The sequence below is a fragment of the Artibeus jamaicensis genome, unplaced genomic scaffold (genome assembly GCF_021234435.1).
Source record: "Artibeus jamaicensis isolate MK-2021 breed Jamaican fruit bat unplaced genomic scaffold, CSHL_Jam_final scaffold_1964, whole genome shotgun sequence".
NCBI lineage: Eukaryota > Metazoa > Chordata > Mammalia > Chiroptera > Phyllostomidae > Artibeus > Artibeus jamaicensis.
The window spans coordinates 63310566-63322815 of record NW_026522030.1 but is presented as its reverse complement, the minus strand read 5'-3'; the positions used below and the strand labels follow the sequence as shown (position 1 = coordinate 63322815).

Here is a 12250-nt window from a genome sequence, read left to right as displayed (position 1 = left end):
CCAACAAATGGAAACCAGGTGTGCAAATATACCTGAATTTTTATAATAGCTATAAGCCTCATCTACTACTATGGGATCATAGTAGTCCTCATCAGATATGCATTTGGTAATGTATATGAAGTTGCTAGAACACATAATAAGTACTCAGGAAGCATGAACATCATTTCTTCTGCCATGTATGGCACCAACAAAGGCTTAAGAATACCTCTTTAATGAGGATTAAATAAATGAAACTGATTTCATGTTTCTCTACTTTCTTTATGCTTTTAACATGTTCATTTGTGTTTTTTAGATAAAAATGGCTCACTCACCCCTCTCAACTTTTGTGAAAAGTTTGCTCTTCTTAAAGTAAAGCTATTTCTCAAATGAAAATAGGAAGAAAAATCACCTATGTTTCTTCCAATGGAACACATTGACATAGAACTTTGGATGTGAAAGTGTCTCAACCTTCCTACCTACCTCCCTACTCCCAAATGAAATCAGTAGTACGGTTTGAATACACTGCTTTGGACTGTTTGGGATGATGCCATTGATAAAAACAGGTTGGCCGTTTGGAACATGAGAGCCAATTTAAGCCGTGTTTTGGCACATCTCAAATGGATTTTCCACTTCCTCCCCAGATGCACGAGTCAGCAGCAAGCAGGACTACACTGATGTTTATGTTACCCTGCCGTGCCCCTGGGCAGGCACTTCTCAGTTCCCATGATGTTTTACCAGGGACTCACTAGTGTCAGCAAGACAGAGTTGTGGAGGTTTCCTGACTCACTATAAAGGACACCACTTTCCTCACACTGTATGTCAGCCATTGCAGGGTCAGCAAAAGAAACAGAACCAGTTCAACAGCCTGAGATGTTATTATTAAAATACAGGAAAGTACTACCTATTTTTCTATTTTGTATAATCCTTCACAATTATGTTAATAGATGGTATTAAAATTTTCTGCAGTTGAGTAGGAAAATTAATAGTAACGCTAAATTGCTTATTCTAAGACATTATAAAAATGATAATTATTGAACATTTACTGTGAGCCAGATAATGTTTGTGATCTGATTTAATTCTTAAATGCATGTGATTCAATCTCTACTCTTATATATTTTTTCAAATGAGGAAACTATGATTTTAATTAAGTAATTTGCCCTGCATCAGATCCTTCAGTTGCAGAGCTGGGCTCAAACCACCTACGGCTGACTTCTACTCACATACCTCTACACTGTCCTGGGTTGCTTTGTAGGGTTTTGGTTGGAGTTATTGTACTTCTTTGTAAAACACATACTCACAATAAGAGAGGGAGGTTAACACTGTAAGTGATATACAAAGGGCAGTGGCGTAGTGAGAAAATACTGGCTCTGAAATCAAATTGCTTGGCATCAAATCCCATTCCCACCACTTACAAACTGCTATTGTTATTACTATGTAACTTATTCTGCAGTCTCTCACTTTATACAAGCTTTTTAGGAACACATCTATTGTGTAAACCGTATCTGATTTTATTTATTTATTTTATAAATGAAAGTGTTTGAAATAGTTATTTTAAAGAATTTTATTTATTTAATTTTATAAAGAGGGGAAGAGAGGGAGAAAAACATCAATGTGTAGTTGCCTCTCACATTGTGTGGTTGCACCCCCTACTGGGGACCTGTTCTGCAGCCCAGGCATGTGCCCTGACTGAGAATCAAACCAGCAACCCTTTCATTCACAGGTTAGCACTCAATCCACTGAGTTACACAAGCCAGTGCCATATCTTACTTTAAATGCACTCATGGGAACTGGCTTCTTGCATATACCACCTTATTTAAAACCTAAGAAAATTTTGGACGTATCATTACACCCATTTCACAGGTAATGTAAAATGAGACCTACAGAGGTTAAAGCCCACACAGCTAGTAAGTAGTGGAGAAATAATTAAAATTCAGGTGCAGATGAATCTAAAACCCATCTTCTCTCACTTGTTTATCACTCTCCAAGCCCGCTGTTGTCTTACTTAACTGAATTTACTCTATCCTTTATCTATGCTGACCTGAACTCTCAATTTGAAGGTATCATTAAAATTGGTTTTTGACGCCCATTGTTCTGGTTTAATATGCTCTACAGGTTCATATTTATACATTATCAAGGACAATCCCAGGACATCCCAAAAAGGGCACAGTGGCACTTCACATTTCATTCCTGTGAAACCATTAGGGCACAGATCTCAGATTATCTTCATTCAGAATGTGGAAATATCAGCAGAAGGACATAACTCTTTACAAAAATGACACATGTAAAACATAATAGAGGTGACTTTTCAGCCATGATAGCTTTGGCACACCTCACATCCCTTTGTTCAACCTCTCTTCCCTCACCGGAGAGCTACATTCCTGGGAATGTCTGCTGTGCACTTTTCCCACTCACCCTGGTGTCATTTAAAGGGGAACATTACAGTTTTGCTAAGAAATCTTTTCCTTCATTTGTAATGAATAGTGATTTTATCACTTTTGACCTTAAAATGAGCTTTCTGCCTTCAAATCTTTTAATTACCACTATTAGCAAATTCAAAGCAATTTCAGATGGGCCCCAGCTAAGCTCCTACCAAACCCTTGTTATTCAAAGGGTGGTCTCGCTCTAAAGCACCTTATCACCTGGGCTCTTGTTAGAAATGCACAAGTCTACCTGCCTATCCAGGCCTGGGGCCCTTGGGGCAGAACAGAATCATTAAAGAATATTTACAGCACCATCTGCTCCAAACTGTCATCAGTTTGGTGGACTGCCCTGAAGAGTTAGCTTAGGACCTACTTGTATTTGAAGAATGAAGCTCCATCACGTCACTGCCTTGTGAGGCAGTAGCAAGGAGTAATACTCTCCTCAACATCCCTCAACATCTTCCTTCAAGGTTCTGGAGTTCTGTGAGCTGGGCCTGGGTACTCGACTTCTAAAATTAAATCCTGGTCTCTTTCCAAGTATGGCAGCCTGCAAAAAAGGCCTCAGTTCTTCCTCCCTCTTTGGGAGGAAGAGTATATCATCCATAACTCTTTGCCATTTAACTGAGTAGTAGCTTCCCATTCTGATTTAGGCTCAGCTATTTGACTTGCTTTGGGCAATAGAATGAAGCAGAAGTGAGAGGAAATAATACTGAGACTAGGTTTCAAGAAGCCTCATGTGTTTCCACTTGCTCTTGTGTACTTTTGCTATCTCCATGAGACAATACCTAGGTTCTCCTGCTAAAGGCTAATATGCACATGGAACACAGTCAGGCTAGCCCAGCCAAGGCGAGTCTAATGAGGTGACAGCCAGCCAACATTCATACATATGAGAAAATCCAGTCAATACTGGCAGAGCCACCTCATCAGCTTAGCTACACGGGCTCACTAGCAATAAGTGCTTATTTTTGCATGCCTCTGTGGTCTGTGGTTGTGTGCCACACAGCAATCTTGTGACAGAAGGTAACTGACATATTTATAATCAATTAGGTTGAATAATTGATAGATATTTCTCCTTTTAATTTTTATCTCTACTACATTTTTCACTAAAGACATTAGCTTCTGTTAAGAATACTCAGGGGAAGTTAAAAAAGTAAAGAATGAAATTTTAAAAATCAATGAGAAAGATCAAAATAACCAACAGTTTGGCAATGCAAAGTTGTCTTAATTCCTGTGACCTTTATATTACCGACATGTAACATGTTCTTATTTCCATTAGGGCTATAGATCCCTTAGTAGAACATGTATTTCATTTCATCTTATGAACTAGGCACTATGTCTAGTGAATGGGCTTAAATGTGAGGGAGTTGGACTGGATGGCCTCTTTTACCGCTAACTCAGTGTATGGGAGACATCTTTACTTATAAAAGAGGCAGACAAGGTCTATAAGCTACTCAGGCAGCTCATGCCCGGTGTCCATGAGCAGCTGTCAAAACACAAGGGGTGTGTGTGTGTGGGGGGGGTGTCAGTGGACCTCACTTGCCCATCACTCAGGGGCACGTTACCTTGTTGGCGCATCTTCATGGTACGTATCTTTACCGCCTCTCCTCGAACTCGCCCTTCACAGAAGTAAGCACCATTGATTTTGCTAGCCTTTTCTCTCTTCCAAACGACTTTTTTAGCCCCTTCTCTGGTCACATCTTGAGTAACTTCCAGTGGGTCCTGGTGCTGGTTCATTAAGGCTTCAAAGTCTCTTCCTATGGTGAGGGGCTCCTGGGGGCGCCATCCAGTGGCAATGCAGGTGAGGGATGTTTCAGCGTCAGACACAAGAGGCAGGGAATTGATCAAGATCAGGTCCATGGCACCATCCACTGTTCCTAAAAAGAGAGAGAGAGTATAATCTTTGAGGAGGGTTATTACCATGGTGCCCCACAAGATAAACTGGTGCTTATAAAGCCTTGTCTAAAAATAGCTATGTGAGCAGTCTTTTAAAAATGTTTCTCTGATCAGGTGCCTATATTCCACAGGGCAGCATCAACAACTTTTTGCCATGGCAGCACCTCAACCCTACTAACCACTCCTGCGCCACTGCATACCCTAGCTGCAATGGGCTATCAGTTTTTTCCATTCTCCAAAAACAAGCTATGTACTACCTGTTATAATGCCTGAGACATTAGTGAGACATTCAGTCAATGCTTGTTGAGGTAAATTCATGATAATGTCATTATTTATTTCAGTTAATTATTAATCAATTAATGATAGTGTGGTACTGCCAAATAATAAAGCATTCTAAAGAAATATATCAACAGTATACAAGCAGGTTGTTTACAGTTGTGAATATGTGAAACACAGAGTTTATTCTTGTATTATTATTTATTAATTATTGTATTATTTTCCATAAAAACAACTGTAAACCTACTTTTGCCCACTGTTTGCTACTGTGTGAAGACTCTCATAATTATCAAAGAATAGCCCAATTGCATATTAAATTCGACAAGAAAAGACAGAGACTGAGTGAAATCTACATTGCCCTCTGAGCTTCATTTATGTCATTTCTAAAACAAAGCTGAAAAGACCTACCTTGCAGGATCCTTGAGAAGATTTAAACGAGATAAAATATATAACTTGCCAAGCAAACACTATGTCTGTTATATACGAGGTACACAATGACCATTATTTCAGTTCCCTTTATTCCATTTCCTGAACACCTAGGCCCAAACCTCAACCCTTCCCAAATGTAAAAGCAAAATCCTACCTGACCTTCAAAATTCACTCCACAAATGATGAAGCACATTTTAAAAAAAGAAAATCCTTTCATTTCTCTCTCTCTCTCTCTGTCTTGATTTCTAAAGTTTCCAAGATGAACAAACAGAACCTGTGCCTATTCTCTCCTCTCACTGAGTGTGGAAATACCAGAAATGTTTGATTCCCAAGTCTACATAAAATTAATAGGTCAAGCCCACTGGGTGGTGAGGGCCAACTGGAGTCTCTTTGTATAGTTGTAAACTGATTCAAGTAAGCTATGTGTTATCTCACTAAATAGCTGTTGTGTTTTCTCAACAACCCTGTGCAGTATGCACCATTATCTTATTTTTAAATATAAAAAAGTGAAGGCTCAAAAGATTGGGTAATTTATTCTATTTTCCCCAGCTGTTGAAATCAGAGCTGAAATTCAAATTCTCATGTATCTTTCAGTTCCTTGGATATACCAGGCCCGTTCCCTCCTCAAAGTCTTTGCACATGAGGATCCCTGTGCCCGGAATGCATTCTGCACTCTCTGCTTGGCTGACCTCTGCTCATCCTCAGGGTCTCAGCTTAAATGCCTTTCTCATAGATGGCTTCTCTGTCTACCTTATCTATAACATTAACATCTCCACATTCTCATTCCATTTAACTTCTAATTCAGCTTCACTTATTTCATAAACAGTGCCATAATCTGTGATTATTTTATTTACTTTCTGTTCCCCTAAATGGTAAGTTTCATGAGGAGGAGCACTGAAGCTGTTTTGTTCTCATTGGTTTACACAGGAATATCCTGCTTAGTCTCCGCATACAGAGAACTTAATATTAAGTGGGGTTTTTTGGTGGATAGACACATTTTACTATAGATCTGTCTGATTCAAGTCCATCTATTCACTTTGCTCTCACGTCTAGAATAATGAAGTTAAAAATGAAAGTACTCTTCTGAATCTAAATTGACTTTCTTGCCCATATTTAAAAAAAGACTGTTTTAATAATAAGTTTATAGGGGACAAAAGCAAATGTTACAGCTTTTACAAAATGTGATAGAAAGATGGTCGACGGTTGCTGAGCATTTGGGGCTGACTGGTATTCATTTTCCAGACTTTTTGGAGTGTTTACCTAGGCCAGAGCACTATACTTGCCAGGAAATCCTCCTACAACTTGTTATTAATGGCAATTGCCAATGTTTGATGTATGTAGTGAGGTTTGAGGATGATCCTACTAGGAGTTACATTTTTATCTAATTAGGAAGAATTTCTAAAAGTTAAATCTCAATCTAAGTGGGAGTTAGGGTTTCATTTTTTTGTAATAACTCAAAACATGGGATTGAGGGAGAAAAATCTTGACTAGAATGGGTTTCCAAGGCTGATATGAAGCACCTGTCTTTTCAGCCTCAGTGGTAACTTTAGGATCCTGAGAGAGGAGAGAGAGGTTATAAGAAGAAGAATGCCATAAGAGAATGAGCTAGGACACCTAGCAGAATCACAGCATCCCAAAATAACACAACAGCATAGCTCCCCTTCCGCATGCACATCCAGTCCCGCCTCCAAGTGAACACCACCTCATCTCCTACACTCACTCATTCCAGGCATGCTCCCAGACAGAGTCATCAAGAGGAAGGAAACACTGTAATTCTTTCATCTCTGGGTCCACCCAGCCCCATTTCTAGGGCCAGTTGAGTGACTTGCCAAAACCAAGGGATCTGGTCTGAACTCACTGAACTGCGCTGGCACTGGCCATGTTTTATTTAATGACTTTAGGAAATAATCGAAAAAGCAGTTGATTAAAAAAGACAACCACACTTCATCTGTAAATTGTTTCTAGGTATTGATTTGTTTTCTTTTTCCTTTTGCTTCTCCCAGCTCTCTCTTTTTACTTTCAGAGGTAGAAAGGGAAATTGTGTATCCAAGAATCTGGATTCGACAACATTTTATTATGCTTATTCAGCATGCCAGTTATAGGAAACCTTCTTCCACCAAGTCTTCTGTCCTATTGTAGTGTACAATAAAATACCAAAAGGATTTTATTTGTGAGATTTGGATATAAGAAGAAATACCAGATTCCTGGGACAGATCTTAAAAATCCTCAACTCAGTTTTTCTAAAACAAGAGTTCATATATATACTTGTTTGTGAATGCCTAAAAATTTCTAGAAGATGATACATGAAACTAGGAACAAGGTGACCCATTAGGGGAGAGTTGGAGTTGGGTAGTTGGAGAACAGTGATGGGAAGAAGTCTCTTCATCTATCTATCTATCTATCTATCTATCTATCTATCTATACACATATACATATACATATATATATAGCTTTTGAACCATTTGAATATTACCTATATATAAAAATAAATTAAAAATGTAAATGTTATTGTGCTTCCCTTAAAAAGGTGCATTTGGAAGGGAATCAAGAGCCATAAAAATATATGTGTCTCTCATTGTTTATCCCTACATCCTTTCCAAAGCTCCTTGGATTGCATCCAAATAATGCATTTTCTCTTTCTTGCTACATTGGACTAATAATAGGAAATGTGATGTCATTCCACAATGTCGGAAAAAAATTAAACATGGGTTAAAATGAAGTTTAAGAAAAGGGAAATGAGGGTGGCCAAATTTAGCCTTTTGAAGAAAGTAGAGGAATAGAGGCCCTATTGCAATGGGTATATTTGTAACCTGTGGATTCTTAGAAGAGTTCTATGCAATTGCAGGGCTGGAATCTTCTATTAGAGACATTTTCCTAACAATAATTGCCAAAAGTTAGATCCCATCTGGGCTCACACAAATATCAGTCCCTGTACCTATCACCTTTCCCTACATGACACCATTATCCTTTCCAGGCATGTTGAGTTGTTTCATCACAGCCACAGTCTGAAGGGCTCTGATCAAATTCATTAATTAGTTCAATTTACACTTCTGTCATCAAGGCTAAGGGTTTGCTATAAGTAAAAGTAAGATGCATATTGAATTTCATACATCTTATATGTTTTGGAGTTTGACAGTGTTTGCAAGGTCCTAAACAAAGACCTTGCAAACACTTCTCAATATTTGCATAAAATGTGTCTTGTTCACGAGGAAATACTTGCCATATTAACAAGGTGTCTGCTGAGTTAACAAATGATTGTTCGTCACAATTGGAGCACACCAGTATCCTAAATTGCTGTTTTGTTAATTGTATTTTTTGTGATCAGCATCTAATCTTTACAGTAACATTTTCTCACTAAATCACATTATGGCACGCTTGAAATGTATTTTAAATCTTGCATTTGCATTTAGATTTTCTTGTATCCAATATGGCTTTGAATAATGACCTGTTAACTAAGACATGGAAATAGTTTTCTTTAAAAATAGTAACATAAATAATTGTGGACCTAAGTCACCACTCATATAATAGAACTACATTGAATTAGACATTAAAGACAGAGTTGTATTTTCTAAACTGTATTTCAAGGACTTATTTCTCATTCTCTAAAAAGTTTTTGAGAATGGTCGAGGTGAAATCAACAGTAGATTTCAGACACACACACTCTCACTGGGCTGCTCAACTTTCATCTGTTTTTTTTTTTTTTACATCAGTCTTGACATTGTATTCATTTGGGAAAAAATATTTTTGCTTAAATAACATAAAACCTCAAAGGTCATCATTTTAACTATTTTTACAGATGAAAAACATGAAAGGTCGAATATAAATATTGATGAAAATACATTTCACTGTAGCACAACGTGCTTATTCCAATCAGCCTCCTGTCCTTCTCTTCCCACATTCGAGTTCAGCACTGCTGCAGATAGTCAAGTTCTGATGAACCCAGCTTCCTGCTCTTCAAAGCACTGGCAGGCTAAGAGGAAAAAGCAAGTTAAATTATTGCAGAGTGAGGCTATTTCACTGTGCTTCTTATCATCCAAGAATTGTAGTGCTCTGTGGAGTTTCACTGCTATGTATTTAGAATATGGTCCCAGGGGTTCAGAACTGTCTGTATGGTTTCTTGGAAGTCTGGTATTGAGTATGTTGAAAAATTTTCCAAGGTGTTCTTGGTCATCCCATCTTTATAACAGCAGTAGATACCTTTAAGTTTTAAATATTTAAAATGGCACTACCCAATGAGCACTACCTTGGCCAAAAGCAATTTAAAATGAAGTGCTTAGCTATAAACTGAAAAGGTCTTAGCCAAAAGTATTTCTGGAATTAACACCCTAAGTAATGAGCCAAAGAAGCAAAGACAACCCCAAAACTTTCCAGGAGATTTGTGGAATTATTTGGATTTTTGTTTGTTTATACTGCCTGAAAAGAAAAACTGTCTTTAGTTTAAAATTTTTCATTAAGTCTTTTATATGCCCAGTCATCCATTTACTAAATAACTGTATTAAGTTCCTCCAAGTGCCAAGCACTACACTTGGCCCCAGAGACACAACAATGAGTAAAGCAGATATGATGTCAACCCTCATGTAGTTTACAGGCAAATGTGAAAAACATACATAAAACTAAGAACATAAATATAATGCTGGAACCATAACAGGTACTATGAGAGAGAGTTTCAAAGTACTATGGAATAGCACAATGATGAACTCAATCAGACTTGGTTGAAGTGGGTGAAGGGTTTGTGGATCAAGGAAGTCTCTCTGAGGAAGTGGCATCTGGCCAGAAGGAGAACTGGAGTTACCCAGGCAAAGAGAAAGGGATATGAGAAGACAGTCAGAAAAGTCTTTCTGAAGTACTGCTGAGCAGAGTTTTGAAAATGCGTGTTTAATAGAACTCATATCTAGGATTTTCTTTCTTAATTCTATCCTAAACTTGATATTAATTTCTTTTCATTGGATCCTAAGAACTACTGGAGCCATTTCCAAATGTTAACCCTATGTTAAAATATTTTAGCATCTTCTCTGCCTTCTTGTCTCCTCTGAAGATAACCATTGAGTTCCCAGGCATGCTTCCAACACTTTGATGTTTTTATTGTTGTTGTACTCTATTATCCTTTTCTATATGTAGCAAGACTCTGTGCAATAACTTCATCCTCCAGTTTCCTTCCAGGAAAATGCTGAGTAATTATCAAGAAGATACCAAAATTCCCAAGATTGGAGATAACTGAAGGGAGTTGCTAACTTTTGCGTGTAGTTGGAAATGTGGAGTTAGACAAGGACATCAGTGATGTGACTGGACTGTGTCTCGCTAACAACAGACTGTTTTAACACAGGAGTTGTGCTAAGCAAGCCAGTTTGCCCAAAGAACATGCCCATTTCCCATTGCTGCCTTCCAGCCAAATATGATTTTCCATCTGCTGGAGGAAATGGCATCCTCTACCCACCTTCAAACACTAGAAATTTTCCATCCAGGATAAATAACACATGTCCTATTTAGAACTGGTTTCAGTCGGTGGCAGGAACCTTTTTATTTCAAGGGAATAGACAGAAAGTCCACACAATGGGACTTCACTAAATATAAAATAGACATTTATGCTTAAATGCATACTCCATTCTGTGAGATGGGACTGGAGGGAGCATTGCACCATCAAATCAAGGATTGTTTAAACTGGAAGGGTTTTGAGAGATTGCCTAGTATAAGCCTCACTCTTTATAAAAGGCAAATGAGGCCATAGAAAAGAGACTGGTCAATGGCCACACAAAGACTAGTGGCTAGATAGCTTTCAAGTAGTGGCAAAGCTAACTTCCTCTCCAGGACCCTTTCCATCACTCCACAGTAACAGTATAAATGGACTAATATTAAATGTGTTGGAAATTTGGAATGTTTACAAATCTGGCAAGATGGTTCCTAAAGAATCCTGGAGCTTGATGGCAACTCGGGTAAGGGAGGAAAGACATTGAGGAGAGACAAGCAAAAAGCTGAAAGGGGAACAGGACCAAAACACTGGGAGACCTGGAACTAAAGTTTTCCCTGCTCACAAATTCCCTGAAACCTTACAATGCTGTCTGTTAATTGTTCTTGCCCATTTCACCTGAGAGAAGGGTACCCTCTAACTGGACCATGTTCAACCAGGGCCAGAAAATGTATCAGATGTGAGAGAAATCTGATTTGGAGCCAGACCACCTTCTCTTTCTGGGCTCTTCTCCTGATTCAACGAGCTGCTAAGTTCCCTTCTACCTTTGTTCTGCCCAAAGACGTACACACTCACTACAACAACTAAATATCTATATCATCCAAGACAAAATTAAACAAATTCTTTCATTCCAGTGTCCTGATCTTCAGCTCCCAATAGAAAAGGCAATTTGATAGATTTGCTTGCAGAAAAAACAAAAATAGCTTAAAGTGACAATTCACAGAGAACCACCAGAAGAAATGAATCTATAATGGAAGAAGTTCAGGATCATGAGCTGCTAAGAGGAGAGCGACAAGAGGGCCAGCCATCATAGGTCTCAGATTACACCTCATAAGGAAAAAAGCTAACACTGTGTGTTATATACTGCAAATAGATATTATGCTAGGTGCTTTACAAACATTTTCCATTTGGATACACACAATGATATTAAAGGAAGGTATTTATATTCCATATTATGGGTTAAAAAAAAAACCCCTGAAACCTAGGGATGTTCAGTAATATGCTCAAGGTCACACAATAGAAACATGGAATTTGAACCTGTTTCACGGACTAAGTTCCATATGCTTCATTCTAAGCACCACAAGAGAAGTCAGTTTTACTTTTTGCCCATCACTATATGTAACAATTAGGCCAGTGCCTGATATATGATAGATTTTCAATAAATACTGGTGAATGAATAAACATAAATAAATGAGTGAGTAATTAAGATTGGCCTTCAGTGAATTAATTCATTCAATAATTGTTTGCTTAGTAAATACCATGAACTGGGCTATATGCTGCATTCTTTGGTGAAAACATAATGAAATATGGTTTCTGACTTGAAGAAGCTTATAGTTTGGTCACCCAAAGGCATGAATATACTAAATGCCATGAAGGAAAACACTAACAGATTTCATTATAAAAAGTGCCCAAAGAAAAAAACTTCCAGCCAAGTTGGAGGCATAGGTAGACATGCTTCACCTCCTCACACTACCATAAGAAGGATCACAACTAATCCCAAAACAAAAAACAACCAGAACTGCTATAAAATCTAACTGTATGAAAGCTGAACAACTAAAGATGTAAAGAA

General features: G+C 38.1%; 1 protein-coding gene across 3 annotated transcripts in view; it reads right to left on the bottom strand.

Annotated features, from left to right (window-relative positions):
- Positions 1-12250, bottom strand: part of TEK (TEK receptor tyrosine kinase) — a 107915-nt gene that overhangs the window by 59609 nt on the left and 36056 nt on the right. For all 3 annotated transcript variants that reach the window (XM_053656331.1, XM_053656330.1, XM_053656329.1), the window contains exon 2: positions 3962-4273. In XM_053656331.1, the coding sequence (XP_053512306.1) occupies positions 3962-4273 (312 nt within the window). The remainder of the gene's footprint in view (positions 1-3961; positions 4274-12250) is intronic.